General features: G+C 37.8%; 1 protein-coding gene and 1 long non-coding RNA gene across 2 annotated transcripts; both read left to right on the forward strand.

The window, feature by feature from the left end:
- The first annotated feature begins 473 nt into the window (after nt 1-473).
- On the forward strand, nt 474-1,830 carry LOC124643390 (kunitz-like toxin PcKuz3). The gene is made up of 3 exons (XM_047182371.1): nt 474-629; nt 1,001-1,055; nt 1,640-1,830. The coding sequence occupies exons 1-3, from the start codon at nt 566-568 to the stop codon at nt 1,746-1,748; spliced, it is 228 nt and encodes a 75-aa protein (XP_047038327.1). The 5' UTR covers nt 474-565; the 3' UTR covers nt 1,749-1,830.
- Nucleotides 1,831-18,861: 17,031 nt separating this feature from the next.
- On the forward strand, nt 18,862-21,634 carry LOC124643413. The gene is made up of 2 exons (XR_006985939.1): nt 18,862-19,055; nt 20,952-21,634. It is a non-coding gene; the product is annotated as an uncharacterized LOC124643413 (long non-coding RNA).
- Nucleotides 21,635-27,516: the final 5,882 nt, after the last annotated feature.

Here is a 27,516-nt window from a genome sequence, read left to right on the forward strand (position 1 = left end):
GAATAGGACACCATACCCATTTATTTTGTCTTTATTTTAGCTAGATCAGTGTGGGTACTCATTTAGGTAGGCACTATTTATCATCATGGAACCGAATGAAACACACTACTTATTTACAGCTGACCTACGGTTTCTGCCTGCACCAGATCATCACTCCCTTCTTATGGAACTATTATATATTTCTATAGAAAAATCTTTAACAAATTATCTACACTAATATTATAAAGAGGAAAATTTTGTCTGTTTGTTTGTTTGGTTGTAATGAATAGGCTCATTAACTACTGGGCCGTATTTTTAAATTCTTTCACCATTCGAAAGCTACATTATCCACGGGTAACATAGGCTATATTTTATCCCGGTACGGGCAGTAGTTACCACGGGACGCGAGTAAAACCGCGGAAAAACGGCTAGTGCGTAATAAAAGACATCTGAATACATCTCTGTTACAAAAACAATTGCTTAATATACCTAATACATAACACTTTATCATGTAAAAAATTTTAATCAGTACAAATTATTTTGTTGAAGTGAACGACCACAGTCTCCAGTGATCTAATCGTCAAAAATGAAGTTCATTTATTTTCTTTTATTAATTGTGATTCTGGCCCTTTCCTACTGCGAAGCTAGGGGTATGTATTTATTTTTTTATAATTACTTGAAGATACAGGTATTATCGGTTCCACGAAAATTCTTAGAGTAATCAGTTTATTAGAAGCTATCCCATATTCCAATGGTTAGTTATAAAATTGGGAGCTTGATCACGTGGCCGTCAAAAAATTTGCGGTTGAGTTAGGTACTCTTATAATTTTCGATAAAAAACGATGCCACGATAATTTAGGTAGGTATTCGTTAGCTACGACAAAACTATTTTTAGTATGTTCAACTTTGTGAGACAATTAGGTACCTACTTGATCTAAATAAGGTACCGTATATACCAAATTGTGACTAACGTTCCATTTTTTAAATATTCCAAACAAATTACTGACTTAATTATTTTCAGAACCAAGATGTCTGCAACCCACGGACCCAGGAATTTGTTATGGACATGTGCCTAAGTATGTACCTACATCTTATTCATATATCATCTGCCTAGCCTTATCCCAACTATGTCGGGGTCGGCTTCCAGTCTAACCGGATGCAACTGAGTACTAAGTAGTGTGCCACATAGAGCGACTGCTTATCTGATATCCTGTACCCAGTTACTAGCCTATAAACCTACTTACAATTCATCATCATCATCATTTTTATCGTCCCACTGCTGGGCTGCGGCCTCCTCACACACGGAGAAGGATTAAACGTTAATAACCACGCTTGCTCATTGCGAGTTGGTGATTTCAGACTCTATAGTCCACGTTTCCACGATATGCTTTCCTTCTCCTTTTTATCAGTCATTGGGTGTCTAAGATATACTTACTAGAGTCAGCAAACCCCAGCAGGGAACGCCAGGGCCAAGGACTGGGGATTGTTCGAAAGAGTTAGGTACCACGGCCCTGGTACATAAAAAGAAGGAACATGATGGGTACTGACTAAAAGTCAGTAAGAGTCTGACACTCCCTCACGCTGCTAACCCACAGCAGGGGGCCATTTGATGATTTCTCCCAAAAAAAAAAACTACTTATTTACATTTTTATATTTTCAGGTATGCCTTCAACAACGAGGCTGAAAGATGCGAACAGTTTATCTACGGAGGTTGTATGGGAAATGACAACCGTTTCGATACGTTAGAAGCTTGTCAAGCGGCCTGCTAGGTAGAAGACAACTTTTATTTGTAACCTCGTCTCATATAGGTACATAGACAAATAATAATGAATTAAAATTTTCATTTTTAAACTTAAGTTTTATTTTGGTATAAAAAAATACATTTAAGCATTTCAGGTAAAACCCATGGAAAATGGCACAATTAAGTATTAAAAAAAAATAATTAAATTTACTTATTAAATACATTAGGGATTAAATGATTTAGGTAAGTAAAAAATAAAAGAATAAGAACGTCCGTCCTGGTAACAGACGGACGAACGGACAGCGAAGTCTTAGTAACGGGGTCCAGTTTTAGGTCGCGTTTCCACTGACGCGGAGCTGGGCGGAGAGGAGCGGAGAAGAGCGGTGAAAATTGGTCAGTGTTTCCACTGAAGAGGAGCTGGGCGGAGAGGGGCGGAGAGGAGCGCAGCTGGGCGGAGAGGAGCGATGAGTGGTCAGTGAGCGGAGCAGGGCGGAGTGGAGCATACTTTTGGAATCGCTCATTTTTGCACTTAGTTACACTCAATCTCTCGGAAAGACCATACGTCATGTTGTCGCTTAAAAAGAAAAAAACAATCATTTTATACGACTAATACAACTAACGAAGACAACTGACATACTGCACGCGAGTCACGCACCGCACCGCTCCGTACCGCTACGCTGTCCTCCGCTCTGCACCCCAATGCTCGCTGTCCTCCGCACTGCACCGCCTCGATGTATGAATATTCGCTCAGCTCTGCTCCACCCCGCTCGTACTGTTTCCATTGAAGCGGAGTGGAGATTTCAAGCATAGTCATTGGTCAATTTGTGCACTGCTAAGCTCCTCTCCGCCCCGCTCCGCGTCAGTGGAAACGCGGCCTAACCCTTTATTACCCTGTTACTAAGACTTCTTACTACTAAATTAAGATTTTTTACCCTTTAGGTATGGAACCCTAAAAAATTGTGTATTTCAGCGTACTCTACCTCTAACCTACCCTAGTTACCGGTGCCATTTTGTATTATTTTACCAGAATGTGCGAAGTATGTAGGTAGGTCTTGAAAGCGGGTAAATCCGCGGGAAACAGCTAGCAATTTTATACAGCCGTAGTTAAATAGTTAATTATTGACCATAAATATAACTAAAAAGTTACTGATTACTATTGTCCTCCGAGATAGAGTTACAGGGCCGAACTTCATAAACGGGCATTCCAAAAATATTATACCTACTCACCTATCTGTTGCTTTGGGTACTTAAGATATACCTACATTTGACATAACTTGTATGGGGCTTAATATAAAAAAGAGAAAACATTATTTTCGTTAGTTTGTAAACTCTCCGAAAGTGCAGAACCAAACTGAAAAATCTTTAACGGTTGGGAAGCCACTATCCTCGAGTAAAATATTGTTATCCTACAGGCAGTAGTTCAAACGTGACGCGAGTGAAACCGCGGGAAAACAGCAAACTCTAACTAATATTATAAATGTGAAAGTAACTGTCTGTCTGTCTTTTCTTCACGCCTAAACTACTGAACCGATTCGTGTGAAATTTGGTACAGACAAAGTTTGGAACTTGATAAAGGACATAGGATAGTTTTTATTACAAAAAATACAATTTATTCCGGGCCATGTATTGGTCAAACCAAAAATCTGCCGGAAGTCACTATGCCACGCGAACGAAGTCGCGAACCAAAGCTAGTAATAAATAAACGTAGACATCTAAATACAGCTCTGGTAAAAAAGCAATTATTATTGCTAAATTAAATACATTAGATTTCTTCATCAACTGTTTAAAATTTTAATCCGAATTTTAAGCAAACTGCTATAAGCCGTTGACGACAAAAATAATAACTACATAGTAGAAACATGAAGTTCATTTATTTTCTTTCAATTGTGATTCTGGCTATTTATTCCATTTCCTTCTGCGAAGCCAGGGGTATGTATATCTATTATATATATAATGGCGTCCAGCGTCGATTTCGACCACGGCGGCTGTTCTAATTAAGAAGATCAGCCCGCTGCGCAGGACATATTATAGTGCACGAGCATTTGCGCAGACACAAGTGCACTCACTATTCCTTCACTCTCATAACCCTCTGGGACGGCAATCCGACACGACCGGAGAGAGATCAGGCGCATAACCGACACCAACGTGTTCTCCGATGCACGGGTGAATCAATCACCAACTACTACATAATATTACTTCTATGTATACTCATATAATAAAGATATTTTTTGTTTGTTTGTTTGGATTCTTGGCTTTTTCTTATTGTCATGGCGGCGTCTTCGTCTCCCAAGTGTTCTGCTCCCTTGAATCTTCTTCTACCTACCTTAAAATATGGTACAAAATCGTTTCCGATAACACACCTTTAAAATGTATACTAGCTTCCGCCAGTGGCTTCGCCCGCGTGGTGTGTTGATAAAAAGTAGCCTATGTGTTAATCCAGGGTATCACCTATCTACATACCAAATTTCAATCAAATCGGTCCACCTGTTTTTACGTGATTGAATAACAAACATACATCCATACATTCTCACAAACTTTCACATTTATAATATATATATATATATATATAAGTAGGAAGTAGGATTATGTAAATATTTTGTTCAAATTATTATTAACTTGATTATTTTCAGAACCAAGATGTCTGTTACCCGCGGACGGAGGATTATGTTTAGCACTCATGTATAGGTATTTACATATTTACAATACACATAAAATACTATTCTAGCAAAACAAAAAAAAAACACTATAACAAAATGGCGTCAAAAAATTCATCCCCATCGCTGTCGACTGGGAGCGTACCCAAGTGGCTGGTAGCATTACATTCTTGGATGACCATGCTGATCCTTTGTCCGAGGTAATAGCCAGCCTTTTGGTCACGGGAATCGTCATAGGTATTTATAACTAGTACCTAAATATTTTACCGACCCCTTAGAAATTGCCAACAATTTATTTTTGTTCTCCCAAAGTTTTATGCTTTTAAGCCCACCGGTTTAAACCATGCCAAATTACACATTAATATTGTTTTAAATATATTTCTAGGTATGCCTTCAACACGAAAACTGAAAAATGCGATAAAATTGTCTACGGAGGTTGTGGGGGAAATGACAACCTTTTCTACACCTTAGAAGAATGTGAAGCGGCTTGCAAATAAAAAAAATCTGATTTGCACAGATCTATTCTCCCTCACATATTGGGTGTGTCGTTCACAATCACATTAAATGAAATGCGTTAATATACTGGTTAATATACTGTCGATGAACACAAAGAAAAAAAAAACGTAAAAAAAAAAAAAAAATTTCAAACTAAGTAAATAGAATAAAAATGTGCGAAAATTAGAACACCATATAAAAGTCAGTCATTAAAAACAACTGAAATTCTCCCTTGAAAACTGACACCTGTCAACTGATCAAAACATTCGATACTCCTAACTTTATCTCTGCTTTACACATGATGTTGTAAATTATAAAAAGGAAAAATGACTCCTGTGGTTAAACCACTGAATGGATTAGGTTATTTTTTTTACGATTCGCCGTAGAATATCATAAAGTATATATATTTTTTTTTTTTTTTTTTTTTTTTTAATAAGGCTTACAGACTAATAACATAATATGTAACAAAAATATATTTTCCAGTTGCTAATAACAAGCCTCCACAGATATATAATATTAACGATGAACTATTGTAATGCCTGAATGTGTTTTTTCTTTTTTTTTTTTTTTTAATTATTAATATTATTTATTTGCTACGTGTGTATTTGAGTACCACCAGACAGTGCTTCATTCTCAAAAAATGATTTAGCTAAAAGTTTCTTTGCTACTTTCGTTTTAGTGCAAAATAAGTCAATATGCATAACATGCTCACGAGATAATTCATTAAAGCAACGAGCGCTTCTAATAAGGTAAGCATTACGCCTATAATTAGTGGAGGTGGAAGGCACACTCAGTAATGGCCTCCATCGCAATATGCGATAGGATTTAATGCGATTGTGTACGACACACCCGATATGAGATGATGATGATATGATTAAAAAATGTTATCTTAACTTGTGTTTTATTTTAACGTGATTTAAGTAAAATAATAAAAGAATAAGAACATCCGTCCGACGTCATCCGTCTGTCGTGTGTCGAAGAACGACGGAGGGACAGCGAAGTCTTAGTAACAGGGTCCAGTTTTACTCTTTAGGTATGGAGCCCTAAAATTGGGGTATTTTAGCTTATTACATTAGTGTAGCCCTAGATAAATCCTAGTTACCGGTGCCATTTTGTAGATATTATTTTGCCAGGATGTGTGAAGTAGATCTCTCTTGAACGCGGGTAAATCCGCGGGGGAAAACTAGTAAATATATACTTACAGTCGTATTTAGTTAACTAGGGAGCATTAAGATGACGATTATTATTAACATAACCGAAAAGTTACTGATTACTATTGGCCTCCGAGATATAGTTACAGTTGCGAACTTGGTCGTTACTTTATTAAATATTAACCAACTGACTGTACCGCGATGTTATACGGCAGAACTATTTTCCGCAATCGGGAAAAAAGTAGAAAATACAACAAATTTGCTCTGGATCCGTGATCGTGATCCGTGTAGTTACCTTTCATTTTACTCGGTTTCAGTTGCAGTGTTGGCGTGAAAGCCCAACGCAAATTCATCTACCTAGGTGTCTGTAATATTAGCAAGGACTGTAAGGATTAAGTAGTGGTCTAATGCTTCTTAAGCTCACAAGCAGGACCGACATTTACGTGCTCTCCGATGCACGAGTGTATCAATCACCAAATTCCAGGTTCCAGGCTTTGTGAAAACTTCTAAAACCTAATAAATAAATGAAGACATCTAAATACGGCTCTGTTAAAAAACAATTATTATTGCTAAATACATTACATTTTCATTAAGTGTAGAAAATTGTAATTCACAGTTTAAGCCGACAATTACCCATACGACGTTGACGAACACTATAATAACTACTTAGTAAAAACATGAAGTTTATTTATTTCCTTTTTATTGTGATTCTGGCTATTTCCTTTTCTGATGCTATGGGAATGTATATGGGTATGTATAATTATGGCGTCCACTGTTCTCATTTTAAGGAGATCAGCCAGCTGCGCAAGACATATTATAGTGCACGAGCATTTCACACAGGTGCACTCACTATTCCTTCACTCTCATAACCCGATGGGACGGCAATCCGACACGACCGGAAAGAGATCAGGCGCAGGACCAATATTTACGTGCTCTCCGATGCATGGGGTATGTAGGATGTTTCCTTCTGTATATACTTATATAATAATGAGGAGAAATTATAATTTTACATGTACCTAAGCTGTAACAAAACCTTTTCTTCATATGTTCAACTTTGTAATAAGTACAAATTATTAACTTTATTTTTTTTAGAAGCAAGATGTCTCTTAACAATGGACCAAGGACATTGCGTCGATCTCATACAAATGTACGTACATTGTAAATATTTATAAACTCTTTTCCGACCCCTAGGAAATTACCAAGAATCCATTTTTATTCTCCAACTATTTCATGCTTTTAAGCCCACGGGTTTAAGCTATGCGTTGATTGATCAATCAGTTTACTCAGTTATCCGGTTTCTTAATTTAAATACCATCTATCTAGCCTAACGAGTGGTTTTCCCCCTTAGAAATCGTGTCCATGAGAATTTTGGGAAATTTCGATAGGATACGTGCCATTCACCTGTCTAAGATATGATGTCCTCCTAGCTGATTATCGGCTACGGCGGCTGTTCTCATGTAAGGAGATTAGCCAGGACATATTATAGTGCACAAGCATTTGCGCAGGCACAGGTGCACTTACTATTCCCTCTCTCTCATAGCCCGATGGGACGGCAATCCGCCACGACCGGAAAGAGATCAGGCGCAGGACCGACATTTACGTGCTCTCCGATGCACGGGTGAATTATTCACCAACTTCCAGACTACGGGCTGCTTTGTGAAAGTTTAAGAAAACCCACAAAGCGATTTCAGCCCGACTCGAGAATCGAACCCGAGACCTCGTGCTCAGCAGCCGCACCTGCGACAGCTATACCAACGAGGCAGTTGATATTATATTAATGTAATATTTTTAAAAATATATTCTCAGGTATGCTTACAACAGGAATACTGATAAATGCGAAAGATTTCTCTACGGAGGGTGTGGGGGAAATGAGAACCGTTTCAAAACCAGGAAGGAGTGCAAAAGGGCTTGCTAGATCGACCACAAACTTATTTGCACAAATCTATTCTCTTTCTCTCTCATATATGAGATGAATTATTAAAATTTTCATTTTGAAACTTGTGTTTTATTTTAACACTAGCCGTTTTCCAGCGGTTTCACCCGCGACCAGTGGGAACTACTACCCGTACCGGGGTAAAATATAGCCAAAGGCACTCAGAAACATTATAGCTATCTATCAGTGAAAGAATTTTGGAAATCCGACCAGCGGTTCCAAAGATTATCCTCTACTACAAACTTAAAAATTTTACCTGTTTGTTATATTAGTATAGATGATTTAAGTAAAATAATTAAAAAAAAACCGTCCGATGCCAAAAAGCTGTAGATTGTTTGCATTCAGTATCGCTATCGCGGTTTATAAGATACCTGCCTGGTGATAGAAGAACGACGGACGGACAGCGAAGTCTTAGTAACAGGGTCCTGTTTTACTCTTTAGGTACGGAACCCTAAAAAATACTTGATTGAGAAGTATAATGCAAATGATCGTACCTTTTCAGCTAGGTTATAGGCAAATATTTTTTATAGATATGAATAATTAATAAATAATTTGTTATAGATATAAAAAATATTTGCATGAGACAGACGACCTTATAAAGGTCGCCGGAAGACGCTGGATGCAGGTCGCCTCCAACAGGTATCTGTGGAGATCTAAGGGGGAGGCCTATGTTCAGCAGTGGACGTCCTATGCCTGAGATGATGATGATGATGATGATGATGAGTAAACTATAAGTCGAATATAGTGAGACCATATATTGTAAGTATCTACCATATTATAATGTACCTATATTCGGGCAAATATATCAATTTCATTTCATTTCACTCTATTAGTGTTACCCTAGTTACCGGTGCCACTTTGTATTTTTTTACCAGAATGTGTGAAGTAGGTACATCTAGGACGCGGGCAAAGCCACGAGAAACAGCCAGCAATTTTATACAGCCGTAGTTACATAGTTAATTAGGGAGCATAAATATAACTGAAAAGTTACTGATTACTATTTTCCTCCGAGATAGAGTTACAGGGCCGAACTAGGTAGTTACTTCATTAAATATTGCTATTGGGGGCACTGGGGCTCAAGTCTGCTAAATTGACTTAAGTGACATCAAACTGAGGTTCAATCACGACTCAATTACGATTGGAGCATATTCTGCAATTATTGGTTTTAAATAAACGTTTTTATCTTTTTTTATGTTTTTTTTCTGCAATTGATTTATGATTGCAATACTATTGTTGAGTAGACTATCCTGTAGACTTATGGCAGACAAATATATAAGCAGCAGAATTCCTGCTATGGTCAAAACTTAAAACTGCTATTGAGATTCAATTGACACATTATTAACTTAGTAAAATTGAGCACCGTGCTGTACCCTGCAGTTCCGTCTACGTATCGGCAGAACTACTACTACGCAACCCACAAAGCGAGCGGGAATCAAATTCGAGAATTTGTGCTCAGTAGAAACATTTTTGCTACTTTCTTGGTGACGGTTATAAATAAATGTAGGAATCTAATACAGCTCTGAATGAAAAACAGTTATTGCTTTCTCTCAAAAACAGTTATTATTGCTAAATAAGTACATTACATTAAATAATTTTGATTAAGTATATAAAACTGTAATCTACAGTTTAAGCCCACAGTAATTCGACGTTGACGAGCACAATAATACCTACTTAGTAAAAACATGAAGTTAATTCATTTTCTTTTAATTGTGACTCTGGCTATTTGCTGTGCAGCTAGAATTATGTACATCGGTATGTTGTATTCAATTTACTTTAAACTGCGGGTTTTCATCCTTTATGTTATCAAAATAATCATAGAATAGAATAGATTTATTTATTTGCATAAAATGTAGGTTAATTTTACAATCTAATTAGCCGTAAAATTAATAAATTATAGATAATTGAATATTAAAAAAAAAAAAAAAAAAAATTACAATTAGGTGTTACAATTTTATTTGACCCATGTACATTCTGCCTAAATGGCATGCAAAAAATATGACTTAACTTACATAATATACATAATCATCATCCGAGCCTTTACCTAGTTATGTTGGGGTCGGTTTCCAGTCTAATCGGATGCAGCTGAGTACCAGTGCTTTACAAGGAGCGACTGACTATCTGATTACTTTCTAAGTATGTCTTAGACACCGATGACTGTGTTTCGGATGTCATGTTAAACTGTAGGTCCCGGCTGTCATTGAACATCTTTGGCAGTCGTTACGGGCAGTCAGAAGCCAGTAAGTCTGACACCAGTCTAACCAGGTTGCCCAGGTATTCGGTTGCCCGGGTAACTGGGTTGAGGGGGTCAGATAGGGCAGTCGCTTCTTGTAAAGCACTGGTACTCAGCTACATCCGGTTAGACTGGAAGCTGACCCCAACATAGTTGGGAAAAAGGCTCGGAGGATGATGACTGCCTATCTGATCTTCTCAACCCAGTTGGCCGGGTAACCGAATACCTGGGCAACCCAATACCCCTAGGTAAGACTAGTTTTAATGTACGCTTAAATGTTCACAACTACGCAACCGATTTTCATGCGGTTTTTTTTATTAGACAGAGTATTTTAAGACGATGGTTTATATATACAATAATATCCATTAATTATTGAGAAAATACTGTTATGCCGTGCGAAGCCGGGGCGGGTCGCTAGTATTGTATAAAAGTAAATTAACATTTTTATTTGCAGAATCAAGATGCTTACTACCCAAAGCAGCAGGACCTTGCCTGGCAATATATCATAGGTATGTAATAGCCGTTTTTCCACAGTTTCACCCACGTCCCGAGGGAACTATTTCCCGTACCAGTACTGGGATTCTATAAAACTCGATCAACAACTCGCATTTCACTTCGATTCGTAATGTCATTTCATACTTTAGGGGAGGTAGGGGAGGGATGGGCACTTTTTCACAATTTATTGCATAAAAAATCAGATTTTACAGATCATTATCAACTTTTATTGCCATTTCTTATATTCGGCTAGATATAATGAAAGAGCTTTCCTAAAAATTACAATCAGTTTCAACATTACGAGATATTTAAACGGTTTTATTTAGCTCACCCCGTTTGTTTTATTATTTATTCTTGGATCAAATTTAGTAATTCAAATTTCACCCTCTTCCTGTCAACCGATTGGTCTGAAATTTTGTATACACCTTTAATTAAATCCAATATGGCCGCCGGCACAAAATGGCACAGCCCCCTCAATATGGGTATCAAATGAAAGGGCTACACAAGTAGAATACTGTCAGCAACCCCAGCGGGGCGCAACAGGGCCAAGGCCTGCCTGCACGTCGATTCTATAAAATTCGAACAACAACTCGCATTTCACTTCGCTATTCACTCTCACTTCGCATTCGATTCAGAACGACCTTGATTTTGCATTCTGTAAACATCACCTAATCACTTGCGAAGTGAAGTGAGCTCGACATCGACCAATGCTGTGCTAGTGACTTCCCCACTCGACAAAATGTCAACCGAGATTAATCAGTTTTTAATTTTATCAGTTTTGACACAGAATTTTAGCTAAATATGATGTTTTAGTTATAATTTGCCTTTTTAATCAAATTTGCCTTTCTTGCTGATTTTGAGGAAACCTTATATATTTTTTTACTACGGCCGGATTGTTCAGAGCTTCCACTACTTCATTTATGCAACGAGATGCAGACGGTTGCGATAAATAAGTTCTGATGCCCTCTTTAATAACCTTCTGGTAACTGCCACTAGCCAAGAATGATAAAGTACATAGTATCTGTGAAACAATAAATCAATAAAAAATGTAATACCTACTTTATCTGGATTTAGTGAAAACAAAATTGAGACCAATTTGGTTATTTTCATGCTTAAGAGAATACCAATATTATAACTGAAGTACAGAGGCTTTTGAAAACATATCAGCTGGCGGGGAAACCACATAAAGGGAATACTCCTTATTAAGAACTAAGTGTTTTTCTTATTATTGTGTGCTTGATTACAATTTTTCAACTATAAACTGTGTCAATACTTACTTTTACACGAGTTGTAAGTCCTTTGCCTCGACGTTTTGTGGGCTTTATCAGGGGCAGTAAATCAGACTCCAGTTGGTCAATTAGCTCCTTTGACAATCTATATATGCTCACATAGTCATCATCGCGAGTTAATAAAGGTAAACTACGAATTCTAGCAGATTGTTGACGCTTTTCTAAATTATCTAAAGCATGAGCTTCTTCTAATAAAGATTTAAGCAAAAACATTCTAGCCATCGTTAAATGTAGGCACTTAATCACTTTAAAACACTTAGAACTTTATTTAAACACTATTTTAAATATAATAGTCTCTAGATCAAGTTGGCAACGGTACCAGAAACAAGATTCTATAAAGGATTTTTCGCGCAGATTTATAACCTCACAAATTTTCACTGACGAAGAAAAGCCTCCCTACCATAGAGAGCATTGGACACTTTTGACTTAGTTTATGAAAAAAAAATCGGTAAAAAAACTTTTAAGTTAAACGGTTTTATCTTATGTGCACTGAAAACTAGAAAATAAAAAATAGTTACTTACCTGTCAACCTACGTAGGTGGTCCCGGTCATATTAGACTAAAATAAAAACGTGGGGCCCATTAACTATTGCTGTAGTACTCTCTTCTAAAGGTATAATAGGTGTGGATTGCATCGACTTACTATAATTGTAACTGGAGATTTTGACAATCAATAATTAATAATAGAAAATACACATACCTTTCATTAGTTTTCTCTTTATAACGATCCGAAACCGCAACAAAATATTTAAGTACTTTTACGAGTGTTTGTTCTTGACAACTCACAGAAATGACAGATAGTCTATGGATGAACACCGTTACCAGTCGGTAACGTAAACTACCCAATTAAAAAAAAACAAAACTATGATCAGAAATCAGAATAAAAGGACCCCCCTTTTATTCTGATTTGATAATGTCTCCCAACTGCCCATCTCTCCCCTACCTCCCCTATAGATAGACAGATTTTGACAAATCTGTCAAAATCTCGACTTTGATTTAGTTCAACTTGTCAACACGCTCGATAGTGAAGCGCTAGTGTAGTTTGACAATGTCAATCACGAAACTTTAAGGTAGAATTCCGTGGGTCGCGATTGTCGCAGCCGCGCGCGACAAAAGTCAACCTATGAAAATGTATGGCACCGCTGCCGAGGGCTGCGACAGTCGCGCGCGGACGACGAATTTCGTGAGCCGCTCGCGGCCGTACGCTTCTCAACATGGTCTAGCGCTTAATAACATCTATAGAATTTTAGTAAAACCAGAATTAAATTTTTGACAATGCCGCGAGCAGCTTACGAAATTCGTCGGCCGCGCGCGACTGTTACGGGCCTCGACAACGGTGCCATACATTTTCAAAGGTTGACTATTGTCGCGTCCACGGAATTCTACCTTTAGATCGAAGTCGAAGTGAGAGTGATGTCGAAGTGAGTTGTGATATTTTATAGAATCGACATGCAGGATAAAATGTAACTCTTGTTACTCGGGAAGAGTGTCTTTTAACAGTAAAAAAAAAATGTTCAAATAAGTTCGGTAGTTTTAGCGTTTAGGGTACAAACAAACAAAAAAAGATTTCATACATAGCATACTCTTTTGTAAGAGAATCTTGGTTAAGGACTTTATAGGAGTTTAAAAAACTTTTTAATAATGACTGGAATATTTTACTATCATCAAAAGGGTTTGCCAAGCATGACCAGGGCTAAGGGCTGTCGTTGTTCGAAAGAGTTACCGCGGCCCTGGTACATGGTAACATGATGGGTTTTAGTCAGTAAGAGTCTGACTTTCCCTCACACTGCAAACGCACAGCGGGAGGAGTCATTTGATGATTTCCCATAAAAAACTTACTACTTAACTTTGGTAAACTTACTTATATTTATATGTTGAAGATGTCCTCTTAGCCGTTTCCACCTGCGCAGGATATATTATAGCGTACAAGCATTTGCGCAGACACAGGTGCACTCACTATTCCTTCACTCTCATAACCCGATGGGGCGGCAATCCGACACGACCGGAGAGAGATCAGGCGCAGGACCGACATTTACGTGCTCTCTGATTTATATATCTATATATTTTCAGGTTTTTCTTTAATGTAACGTCTGGAAGATGTGAATACTTTCTCTTCGGGGGTTGTTACGGAAATGATAACCAGTTCTCAAAATACAGGGAGTGCCAATATGCTTGCGAACGAGATCATTATTATGACTAGCCTTTTTATTGAACAGGCATCGTTTTCTGCGAAATAGAGAGGAAAACATAAATTAAATTAAACATTTTAAAAGTAGTGTTTCATTTCTACTAAGTAACATAAGTTGCTAGAACTATCCCCTCCATTTTAGTAGGCACATTACCTAAAGGTCACATACAATCTTGGTACCTAGGACTCTTCTTCTTTCTCCTGCCCTGTTCCCAATTTTATTGGGGTCGGCGCAATATGTCATTCTCTTCCATTTTCCCCTGTCACTCGTCATACGACACTCACTCCCTTCCTATTCATGTCATCTTTCAGGCAATCCATCCATCTTTTCTTAGGTCTTCCTCTTCCTCTCCATCCATCTACATTCATACTTAGCACACTCTTTGTTGCATGCGTATTGCATGCGTATCATCCCTCCTCCTCCCATACCATGACAATTTTCTTGGTACCTAGGACATTTCACATAAATGCAAGTTTACAAATAAACTCCTGTGAATTAAATACCTATAAGTTTAAGTCTTGGTGGCCTAGTGGGTGAAGAACCAATCTCTTCATTAAGAGTGTGTGGATTCGATTCCAGGTCAGGCACCAACTTTTCATGTTAAGTTTTTAAGTTAGTATGTTCGACACCAATGATCAATGTGTTTCGGAAGGCACGTTCAATTCTAGGTCCCGGCTATCGTTGAACATCTTTGGCATTTGGCAAACGCTACGGGTAGTCAGAAGCCAGTAAATCTGATAACCAGTCTTTCCAAGAGGTATTAAATTGCCCGGGTAACTGGGTTGAGGGGGTCAGATAGGCAGTCGCTTCTTGTAAAGCACTGGTACTCAGCTGTATCCGGTTAGACTGGAAGCCGGCCCCAACACAGTTGGGAAAAGGCTCGGGAGATGATGATGTTTAAACTATTAAGTTGCTGTTAATAGATCTATAAGTAACTAGCTTTTGCCCGCGGCTTCGCTCCCGTCAACTGACTTCTCTACTTTACCCTTTTTTTTTATAAGAACCTTCTCCTGACAATAACGAACACAACAAAAAAAGAATTTGCCAAATTGGCCCAGGCGTTGTTGAGTTATGCGCTTACCAACACATTTTGCGATTCATTTTTATATTATAGATTATTATCCACATTCAGGAATTCGTTTCGGACGCGGATAAAATCGCTCGTTATGGCTTATACATTAAAACTAATATTAAAAATAATAGGCTGTTCCTATTTATCTATTAGGGATCTATCAGACAGAGAGCGGTCGCGAAATCAAGCGGTCCCTTATTAAATAATTAATCGTTAATTGCATTTAATAGACGCATAGCAAAACATGTCAGTTTTTGCTTACTGTAAAACCTATAAACGAGGAAAATAATAAGGTATTTCCAATTCTTAAATATATCCAGTAGGTAACTCAGATGACCAATAAATTAAAGATATAATTTTATGGTTTTTCAAAATGTCTGCTTAACTTTTTTTTTATTATGACCATGAATACCTACTAAGTAGGCACTATTAGGTAGGTAGAGTATTTTTTCGATTAACGAGCGATGACTGGTAACGGGAAATTCAAACATGAAATGCTTTTTTTTAATATATTTTACCTAAGTTAAAAAAAAAAGTCGTGGTGGCTTAGTGGGTAAAGGACCAGCCTCTCGAGTATAAGGGCGCGGGTTCGATCCCAGGTCAAGCAAGTATCAATGCAAGTTTTCTAAGTTTGTATGTACTTTCTAAGTATATCTTAGACACCATTGGCTGTGTTTCGGATGGCACGTTAAACTGTAGGTCCCGGCTGTCATTGAACATCCACGGCAGTCGTTACGAGTGGTCAGAAGCCAGTAAATCTGACACCAGTCTAACCAAGGGGTATCGGGTTGCCCGGGTAACTGGGTTGAGGAGGTCAGATAGGCAGTCGCTTCTTGTAAAGCACTGGTACTCAGCTGAATCCGGTTAGACTGGAAGCCGACCCCAACATGATTGGGAATAAGGCTCGGAGGATGATGATGATGATTTTACCTAAGTTGACATACAATATAAGATGATAATATACCTCGAAGCACTTTTAGATATCCTTTTTTAACTAAGAAAGTTCTTACAATTGCAATGCAATTCGATGTTATGTATTATAGTTATATTTTTCATTTTCACGTTTATTTATATTCATCTTAAATGGAATTGTCTAGGGCCTGAGAAAGGACATATACCTACTTTTTACCCGGATACGGAAAGAAGTTCGGAATACTGGTGGAAACCCGATAAAAATAAAGATTCATTTATTGCATAACTGTGTACATATTGATGTTAATTAAATAAAATAGATTAGCTCAACAGTCTATCCAAGTCGGACATGCAATACTAAAAGAACTATTATTCCGAGGATATTAATTGAGTCATAGTAGGTAAAATAATTATATATACCACAATTTTATTATATAAGTGTTAAAATACTATTACGAAATACCTAAGCAATAAGGAAACTATGGCTTTATACCTACAGCCTAAGTTGACCGTCAACATTTGTATGTCAGTTTTTTCAAAACAACTGTTAAACTGTTTACCTACTATGGATTGTCAAGTTCAAGAAGTTTAAAAAAAACCGGCCAAGTGCGAGTCGGACTCGCATACGTTTAATTGTATGGGAGTCCCCCTAATTATTTATTTTCTTCTAGTTTTCAGTATTTGTTGTTATAGCGGCAAGAGAAATACATCATGTGTGAAAATTTCAACTCTCTATTTATCTCTTTTATTTATCATCTGCCTAGTCTTTTCCCAAGTAAGTTGGGGTCGGCTTCCAGTCTTACCGAATGCAGCTGAGTACCAGTGTCCCACATGTAGCGACTGCTTATCTCTGAACTCCTCAACCCAGTTACCTGAGCAACCAGATTCCCCTTGGCAAGACTGGTTGTCAGTCTTTCTGGCTTTTGACTACCCGTAACGACTGCCGAATATGTTCAAATGACAGCCGTGACCCAACAATTTATCGTGCCTTTCGAAACACGGAGGAACTCGTCATGACAAGATGGTCACCCATCCACAGTCCGACAGGAGCAACCTAAACCTTATGGTCCATCTATTGGAGCGGCTTTGACTTGGCCACTTTAGAATTAGGTAACTTTAAAAATTGCAAAGATGTTTGGCCCGAAGTGCACGTGTCGTGTCGAAATTTTCTAAAATTCCCAAAGACATTTGACGGGGGAAAAACCGCTCGTTAATAAAGTAAATGACAAAATATGTAAGAGCTGCTACACACTGCAAACTTTTAGTCGGCCGATAGTTTGATCGGATAAATGAATCAGCATGGAGATGATTGGTAGTGCACATAATGTAACTATCAGGTATCTGACTAGTTCGACTTACTAAATAGTTAGAAACCAACCTCTCAAGAATGAGTATGTGTGCGATTCTAGCAAATACCAATGCAACTTTCTAAGTTTATATGTACTTTCCAAGTATGTACATATATCTTGGACACCAATAAATTAAAGGTGAAGGAAAACATCTCAAGGAACCCTGGACTGTAAAGTCTGAAATCACCAACCCGCATTGAGCAATCGTGGTGATTAATGCTCAATCCTTCTCCGTGTGAGAGGAGGCCGCAGCCCAGCAGTGGGATGATAAAAAGGCTGATGATGATGATGGAAACTGTCAGCCAACTATCAGCCAACAGTTTAGTCCGTAGTGTGTGGGGAAACTAGATAAAACTAGTTCTAAGTATGTGTGTGTGATCTTATAGTTCGGCCATTCAGAGAATGCGTTCCTGACACATCGCGATTGAACTGACGACGTAACTTTGCAATGGCGTTGCAGTTACGATAAAAATATTTTTGCTGGTTGTTTACCGTTTTAACAATTGAGGAGCATTAAAACAACATTATTATATCAATAATCAATGAATGTTATAATTTTGTGCCAAACTGAGTGTCAAATAACTTGGTAAACAATATTTTTCTAAATCTATACTGCGCTATTACAAGGTTATGTCAGCGGTTTATATTTTGTAGTGCTGTGCTAAAAATAACAGGCAAGTATCGTAATCTGTTCTTATACAGTTATAATATAAAATAATACGTTTTGATTTTCTTTTTAAGAATTGGAAAATAATGGACTATAAGACTTAATTATAACTTTTATGAAATATAAAAATAAAACTATGACCAAACCGCATTTTTATACTTAGATTAAAAATGGTAACCCCAAATGGCGTTATGGGCCGCCATTTTGTGACGCTAAAACAGTCGTCCGTTGTCGTTTCGTGCGCATAGACCACGTTTTTCAAGTGTTTTCGATCTGTTTTTATTTGATTACCCGGCTTTTGTTAGACCGAGATATCAGGATTGATTCTGTTATTGATAATAATATAATTATACATGTAGGCGAAGATGATGATGAAGACACCACCTCCTCAAGCAAATCGGAGTCTGATTAATATTCTGTTCGCACATTCAATTCAATGTACTTGTAACAAAGAATAAATAAAACAATTTTATTATATGAATATTACCTTTTTTTGGTTTCCACTTAAATAACTAAAATATAAAACAAATGATTCCGCCAATTTAAAACGAAAATAATCTTAAAATAATGCGGCGGTTCATTTTGAAGGAACGGTAACGAACTCAGTGTTATGTTGTGCCCATCACTAGTCGTGACTAACTGATAGGTGTCAGGAACGCATTCTCTGAACGGCCGAAGTATAGTTCATAATATTATGTATTTCCTTATATATAAGTATGTCATTTTATATAATTTGCCCCATATTATAAATGAGGAATAAATTAGCGATGATTAAAATAAGCTTGTAGATTTCTTTGACTCCAGTCTTTCGTTGTGAACGGACGTGTGACAATTTAAAAATGAAGTATTTTAACTTGACGGTTTTCCTTTTAGTGGTCTTTTGTACTTTTAATATGGAAGGTGAGTGATTTCTTTTGTTTTTAACAAGATTTTATCACTGCACTGCACTGCATCAGTGTGCATGTGTGTGCAACCATTTATATCGGGAGTGTCGTACCTAATCGCATTAACATAAATACGCTAATATACTGGTTAATATATGTGGAATGTCGATTAACACAAAAAAATATGAAAAAAAAAAGATTTTTTTAACAAAGTAAATATAATAAAAATGTGCGAAAATTAGAACACCATCTAAGAGTCAGTCATCACAAACAACTGAAATTCTCCCTTGAAAACTGACAGCTGTCAACTGGTCAAAACATTCGATACTCCTAATCTCTGTTTACACATGATGTTGTAAATTATAAAAACGAAAAATGACTCCTGTGTCAAAACCACTGAATGGATTAGGTTATTTTTTTTCAATTTGCCATAGAATATCATAAAGTATGCATATGCGATAGGATTTAATGTGATTAGGTATGACGCGCACCCTGTATAATGTGTAAGTACTAATATTACAAAGAAGAAAAAAATATATTATTGTTTTTTTTTTGTAATGGATAAGCTCAGAAACTAATGGACCGATTTCAAAAATTCTCACACCATTAGAAAGCTGCATTATCTGCGAGTATCTTAGGCTATGCCAATTTTTTTTTATTGTTTATCTTCTTTTATTTGTATTATTTTCTTGTGCACACTTTCTGTAATGCTACTCAGTAGCAGTCGTTGTTACAATTCCACGTCAGAGGCTGTCAGGCGGAGTAGAGAACACTCTGACACTAGGGCTTGTTAGGTGATTAAACCTGCAGCTCACTCGATAAGAAGAAGGTATTTGGTGTGAATAATAATTTTTTCTTTGTTTGCTTTTGTTGTCATGTTATAAACCTAGCTAAAGAGTTTGTTTGTTTTGTGGTTTGAATGAGCGCTTTTAATAAGGTGTAAGTTACTTCTTATCCAAAAGTCGTGGTGGCCTAGTGGGTAAAGGACCAATCTCTCAAGTATGAGGGCGCGGGTTCGATCCCAGGTCAGGCAAGTACCAATGCAACTTTTCTAAGTCTGTATGTACTTTCTAAGTATATCTTAGACACCATTGGCTGTGTTTCGGATGGCACGTTAAACTGTAGGTCCCGGCTGTCATTGAACATCCTTGGCAGTCGTTACGGGTAGTCAGAAGCCAGTAAGTCTGACACCAGTCTAACCAAGGGGTATCGGGTTGCCCGGGTAACTGGGTTGACGAGGTCAGATAGGCAGTCGCTTCTTGTAAAGCACTGGTACTCAGCTGAATCCGGTTAGACTGGAAGCTGACCCCAACATGATTGGGAAAAAGGCTCGGAGGATGAAGTTACTTCTTATCCAAATGCAGTGATTATTTCCCATGGTATGCGGGTGACTTATTCACATATATAGCTACCTAACATTAATCATGGACCACTACCTATTAGGGAAAACCGCATAACAATTAGTGCAGACGTTTTTGAGTTTATCGCCATCAGACAAAACGGTAAAACGGCTGAACTTTTCGAGATGAACTTTGGTATGAGGAAAGGTGGAAGTCGATTCTGAAAACGGGTAAAACAGCCACATGGATGGTTGATGTGATCTTCTATGGCCCATTTTTAGCGAGAACATTAAGGCTTTTATTAAAACAACTTACTATTTATAATTTACTTAAATATCTTTGAAAATTGAACGTAAAAATATTCATAGTAAGCAGTTGTTCTAAGAAAACTGACGTTTATGTTGTCGTATTCACTTCACGGCAGTTTTTTTTTTGTAATTACAGCTTGTATGCTCTTGGAGGTATATTTAAATATTTTTGGGTCTATAGCAAAATTAGCAAGGGTGTTTAACTCTCAAACTTCCTACTAAAGATGAGTCCTGATAAATGATTGTTATTAATTATTTTTTCAGTGAAAGCTTCTCTGGTGCCCAGATCGCGTTTGCAATGCAGTTATTCAAAATCCAAGCTGATTCAAAAACTTCTGGCTGAACAATCTAAAATTGATGGTTACAGCAACCAACACGACGAAGAACTGAGGTTGATACAAACGCTCTGTACCAACCAAAAGTGAGAAGAATAAATACCATGGAGAATAAAATGACGAGCGGAGATGTCATAATGGAAACGGAAAATCTCTCAAGAAAGTAGCGATAAAATGCGGGTGTTCGGGGGACGAGGAACGTAACCAGCTCCACCTATTTTTTTCTTTTTTAGTTAGCAGCGGTGAGGGAGTGTCCGACTCTTACTGACTAAAACCGTCGTGTTCCATCGTAGGCCATTTAAGTACTAGGGCCGCGGTAACTCTTTCGAACAATCCCGCAGCCCCGGCAGGCTTTGGCCCTGCTGACCAGCTCCGCCCTTATACGCCTTCTTTGGAACCCACCATTTTTTTCAAACCAAATCACCAATCAATCAAGACCAATCTTTGACAGATGTGTCAAGGAACCTCGCGTTAGTTCACCCGTAACGGAGCGTTTTGGTCATACCCAACAGTCGTAGTTGACCTATGAATTATGATATCTCTGCTCATCTTTCCTTATTCCGTCGTAAATACCTACTTATAAGGAAATAAAATTAAATAATAAAAAACTAATTTGCATTTTATTTTTGATTTTAGTATCTTTAATTTTAATGACCTTTATTTGTTATTTTATAAGAAAAGTAGTGGGAATTGTACCTTCTCAGTTCTGTTACTATTACAGCCCTTTTATCGTCCCACTGCTGGGCTGCGGCCTCCTCTCACACGGAGAAGGATTGAGCGTCGATCACCACGCTTGCTCAATGCGGGTTGGTGATTTCAGACCTTATCGTCCAGGTTTCCTCAAGATGTTTTCCTTTACCTTTTTATCAGTCATTAGTGTCCAAGTTATACTTAGAAAGCACATAAGATAGTAGTAGATACAAACTTAGAAAAGTTACATTGGTACTTGCCTGACTTGGAATCGAACCGACTCCCTTATCAAATCTCTTTATTTTCAGGCTGCATAGGCCCATAAATATATACCTTAAAGACTAACATACATAATACATTATACAAACATTGTTAGTACATATAAAACTTAAATCTATGTTAGTAACACTTCACTACGCACTATGTCACTCCGTGCGGTTCTGTGGCACTTGTCCACCACGGAACTGGAACACCACGCCCTGTGGCCAGAAGTTCTCGTCCAACACGAGGTGCAGGAAACACGTCGGCACTCGCACCACAAACGCCTTGAAGTTGGCGTTATGGCGCGACTCCAGCAGCTGCACTCTCGGGGCGTACTTCAGCTTCTGGCGCACGTACTCCACGATGTCCTCCGCCTTAGTGGTGTAGTGTAGGCGGGAGATGTACACCGGGGTGTTCGGCTTGGCGGCACGGATTTTGATGTTAGGCTCAATAGGGGCCGTGCCGCAGCGATTCTTGTTGGTTCGCTGACGGCGCTTCCTCCTTTGCACCATTACGAACCCATCATCATCAGCCCGATCCGGTCCCTTTACGGGCACAGGCTTCATTTTTGCACCAATTGTGCTTCCGGCGACGCTGGCATATTCTCGACGAACACCGTTAGGTTTCGCCGAGGCTGCAGAAACGAGCAGCTGATCGAGCGGTCGAGCGGCGGCGAGCGGAGGAGCCGCAGGGACGGGAGCGGGGCAGCGGGGCGCACGAGGCGCGCACTGTGCCGACTTATACTCGAGAGGTTGGTTCTTTACCCACTAGGCCACTGCAACATTCTCATTGTTACCTTCTCATTGCTTAGTGGAAGTTCAGGCAAATTCATGCGACTTTTTATCCATGTGGGGAAAGTTCCTTCAGAACGCGGATGAAACCACGGGAAACAGTTTGTATGCTATTTTTATTAGTCTAAAGACATTTGCTTACTTTTTTTCCATAGATCACTTTGATGAAACTTTTTACCACAGACAAGACAATCCGAGAATAGAGTTCCAATTATAATATTTTCGCGCCACATTTTGACACATGGCGGGAAGATGGCCGCCGGGAATAAACAAGATAGAGTCTTTGATGTTACCGCATCAAATTACAAAAGTTAAACTTCCTTTAGACTGTTAGAAGTTGTTTTTATTTTTAATCATTTCACCAGTTATCGTATTCACCAGTTACCAGTACCTACTATTATTATAAATAGGAAATATTTTTTGTATGTACCCCAAAGGCTCCAAAAAAAAAAAAACAAATACGAAAACAAGATTAGAACATATTTTAAAAAGACATTATACTAGAACATAGGTATACATACACAGATAGCGACATAGACAGATACTAGAACCTTTATAACTAGGTGATAATGGCGTCCACGGCCAATTTTGGCCACGGCGGCTGTTCTCATATACTTAAGGAGATTTTGAGGAGATTTGAGCACTAGCATTTGCGCAGACACACGTGCACTCACTATTCCTTCACTCTCATAGCCCGATGGGACGGCAATCCGACACGACCAGAAAGAGATCAGGCGCAGGACCGACATTTACGTGCTCTCCGATGCACGGGTCAATCATGTGCTTAGAGTACATGGTTAATAGCGAGAAAATACACAAGGTGGAAAGAATCCTTTGATTCTTTCTCTTCTATCTAGGAGTCCTGTTCGATGATAAGTTAACATTTATACCTCACATGGAACAAATAATTACAAAAGCTTCAAAAATGTTAGGGTTTGTTATAAGGAATACCAAAAGTTTTAACCAAAGTAGCACTAAAATTATGCTATACAATAGTTTGGTTCGAAGTATCTTGGAATACTGCAGTGTTGTTCGGAGGCCACACTACGCTACACACATGTTACGATGAGAACGAGTCCAAAAACGCTTTTTGTGGCACCTTGCATTTTCACAAGGTAAATGTAAATGTTTGCCTTCCTACAACACCCGGTTGCGGTATTTTAGGATGCTGCCACTATCAACCAGAGCTAATGTTACAGACGCATTATTCCTTTATAAACTAGAGAGAAATAAAATTGACTGCCCCACATTGCTTGGTCTCTTTAGATTCCGCGCCCCTTCCAGACTCCTAGTAACCTTGTAGTAATCTTATACCTCTTTATCCACCTCTACGCAGAACCGTCAGCTATTCCCCGATTATGCAAAGTAATTAACAGCTGCAGTGACGCAATCGATATACACCATGATAGCATCGGGAAATTTAGTAAAACAATTATTCAATTGTGTTCTGAGAGCTGCCTAAAATTAAATTAAATAAATAATGAAAATTCAACTACAATAATTTAAATTTAATAATAATTCAATACACATAATTAATTAATTTATTTGTTTTTATATAATCCCTTTTTTATTATTTTGTTAAGACCTATGTAGGTAGGTATATAAGTTCATGTATACTTATCTTGGTGTCTTTTAAACGTTGTTCTTATATGGCCTTACTACAAAAACTTAAACGCCTGTTTTACAGTTTTCTAAAAAAATTGTGGCTGCAAAATGAACCATATGTCAACGTCATAATTTGACATTTTTTTAGACAAGGCTTAAACTGACGATTAAAAGTTTTTGTGGTAAGACGGATATTGTTTAATTTTAAATAACTTAATATTGAATGTTAACCATTTTTCTGTGCATGTTGTGTTAGCCAGTAAGTAGTTATTACACTTACAAATGTAGGGGGAGTCCGGGATAGTTTAGCAGGGGGGAGACAATAGCCACTGGTCATGGAATCTCTGTTTACCTAGATATTGCGACGTTGCCACACTTCTTACAACCCATAGGCGCCTGCCACCTTACTTACGCGGCGTTGTTGCGTTCGGCAGTTTCGTTTTAGAGTTACAAGTAAATACACGTTTTTGAGCCCCGCAAGTACTTTTTTTCAATTTTCGATATTTGACTAATGTTGCTTACTGTTTATAGATTTCAGCATGTGATGAATACATACCCTTAGTGTAATTATCCTTATAACCTTTACGACAGACAGATTTTACTTAGATATTTTAGTTTCTTTTGTAAATTGAATAACGGATAGCTTGGCGTGGGGTGGGAGACATTATCATGGCGACGGGAGGAGACTTTACCCAGGTTAATCTCCCTCTGTTTCTGTTGCAGTAATATTTTTAAATGAAAAATAAATGAAACTGCAGAGACTAGAGCGAGTTCACCATCAATTTTGACGGAGGAATCCGAGCCAGCAATTTCAATAATAAGACAATCACCAGAGTTAGCTTCTATATCTCAAGATCTAGATAGGACAACGGTAGATTCTGATTCACGACAAAAAACTAAAGTAATTTTGCCACAAACGATTCATCCCTTTCCCAAAGCTTCTCCCAGAAAGAAAATCCGTCGTAGTAGACAGCCCGGAAAAACTTAAATTTTAACAAAAACACCAGAAAAGGGACACCAAGATGAGAATCAAGATATAATCGGGCCAAAAAAAATCGTAAAATAACTAAACAGAAACAAAAAGGTAAAGCAAGGACAAATACAGTGAAAAGACAAGTTTTACAGTCAAGTGACAGTGAGACAGACCCTGAAGACAAACCCAAGTATGATGATAGCTCATGGAGATATTGTTAAATGTACCAGATATTTTGCTGTAGACAGACTGAAACTATATAATTATTATATGCCATGTTTTTTTTTAATTTATTTCTTTATTTAATTATAATTTGTTATTTTTATTTTACCAAGTCTCCCTTGTCGGGTGGTCAAGTCTCCCACCCAGTCGGGAGATAATAGCCAAATCTCACTTCGGTAGAAATCGTTAATTACTCGAAAAGTATTAATGATTTACAAAACTTTCTTAAGAAAAAATAAACCTTAATAATGCAGCTTAGGGTAAAATTTTTAGAAAATAGTTTTTTATGAATATAAAGAGATTTATGAGCATTTTAGTCGAAGTCGGGTAAACTCTCCCGGACTCCCCTATTTTTTTGTAATTTTTTGTATCTCAAAAAGGTTATAGTGTACATAACTGTTGGCTAACCTAATAAATAAATAAAATAAAAAATAAAAATAACCGCATCAAAGTCCGTTGATTTTTTTTAGCGATGACTACATACAGAGTGTAGGCCCGTTGTCACCGACAGCATAAACTATCGTTTTTCTTTAAATTCCTGACGAGTAAGTCAAAAGGTAAGGTAATTTTTAACCAAGGTATATAAGGTAATTTTTGTCTTTGAAGTCCAAGAACGTTCCATTTCTTCAAAACACAAGTCCCGTGTTACAAAGCCATAACCAGCCCCCCAAAATGGCAGCAAACCCCATAAATATCATTAACCAAACCGAATATTACCCACTAGTGCTCATAACCGACTATTTCTGTTCGTTACCTACTCATTTCACCCCTCTAATTGCTACTAAAATCGATTAATACCACTCGAAATATAATCTTTGACTGTTATGACCCTTTAAAAGATTTGAATAGGTCGCGTTTAGACGGGCAACATTTTTGTCACAATATGTGGCTCGCAACATTGCAAGCAATACCTGCCACACTAATCATTAACTCCACAGCCTTTTTCCCAACTATGTTGGGGTCGGCTTCCAGTCTAACCAGATGCAGCTGAGTACCAGTGTTTTACCTACAAGGAGCGACTGCCGTAACTGCCTCAACCCAGTTACCCGTTCAACCCAATACCTCTAGGTAAGACTTATTGGCTTCTGACTACCTGTAACGACTGCCAAAGATTTTCAAATGACACCAAGACCTACAGTTTGATGTGCCTTCTGAACACACAGTCATTGGTGTCCAAGATATACTTAGAAAGTACATACAAACTTAGAAAAGTTGCATTGGTACTAGCCTGACCCGAAAATGAAGCCCGTTTAAACGCACCCTAATAATAATGACATAACCAATACAAATTGGCCTCCGATTTCTTAAAAGAACTAACTAGTTTGTAGACCAAGTTATATTGGTAGTTTTATAAGTTTATTTTGGATGGTTTATTAATAAATAGCTCGACTGTCTTCCTCTACATCATTTTAGTGCCAAAATCGAGTGCGAGTGATGCGTTTGTCAGTTTTAAATAATACGTGACGCTCACGACACGACTTGCGTGCATTTCTTTATAAAATAACACACAGATAGCCCAAACGATTTTTAATTCAATTGACCAAATTCTAAGAGTATATTTTTGTTGTGTATTTTTATTTTTTCTTTGTGTCAATCGACATAGGTATATTAACCAGTATATTTACGTATTTAATTGGATTAGGTATGACACATTCATCCATCATCCTCCGAGCCTTTTTTCCAATTACCTAGGTATTAGAAAATGCTTTAATTGATGCTGCTCATACTGGTTCTTAACAAACCATTTATTGGGTTTGCGGAACTCCGAAATTGTGATAAGTCATCTAGTATAAATATCTGACGCTGTCAAACGTTCATGTTTCTCGACGGCGTGTCACATGACGATCTGAAACCCGCCTCGAGCTAAATTAGGACTAAATAATTAGGTACTCATTATTCCCATATTACTGCAAACGTCCAGAGAACAATTTCCGGCAATCGGGAAAATTGTG

The sequence above is a fragment of the Helicoverpa zea genome, chromosome 27, assembly GCF_022581195.2.
Source record: "Helicoverpa zea isolate HzStark_Cry1AcR chromosome 27, ilHelZeax1.1, whole genome shotgun sequence".
Taxonomy (NCBI): domain Eukaryota; kingdom Metazoa; phylum Arthropoda; class Insecta; order Lepidoptera; family Noctuidae; genus Helicoverpa; species Helicoverpa zea.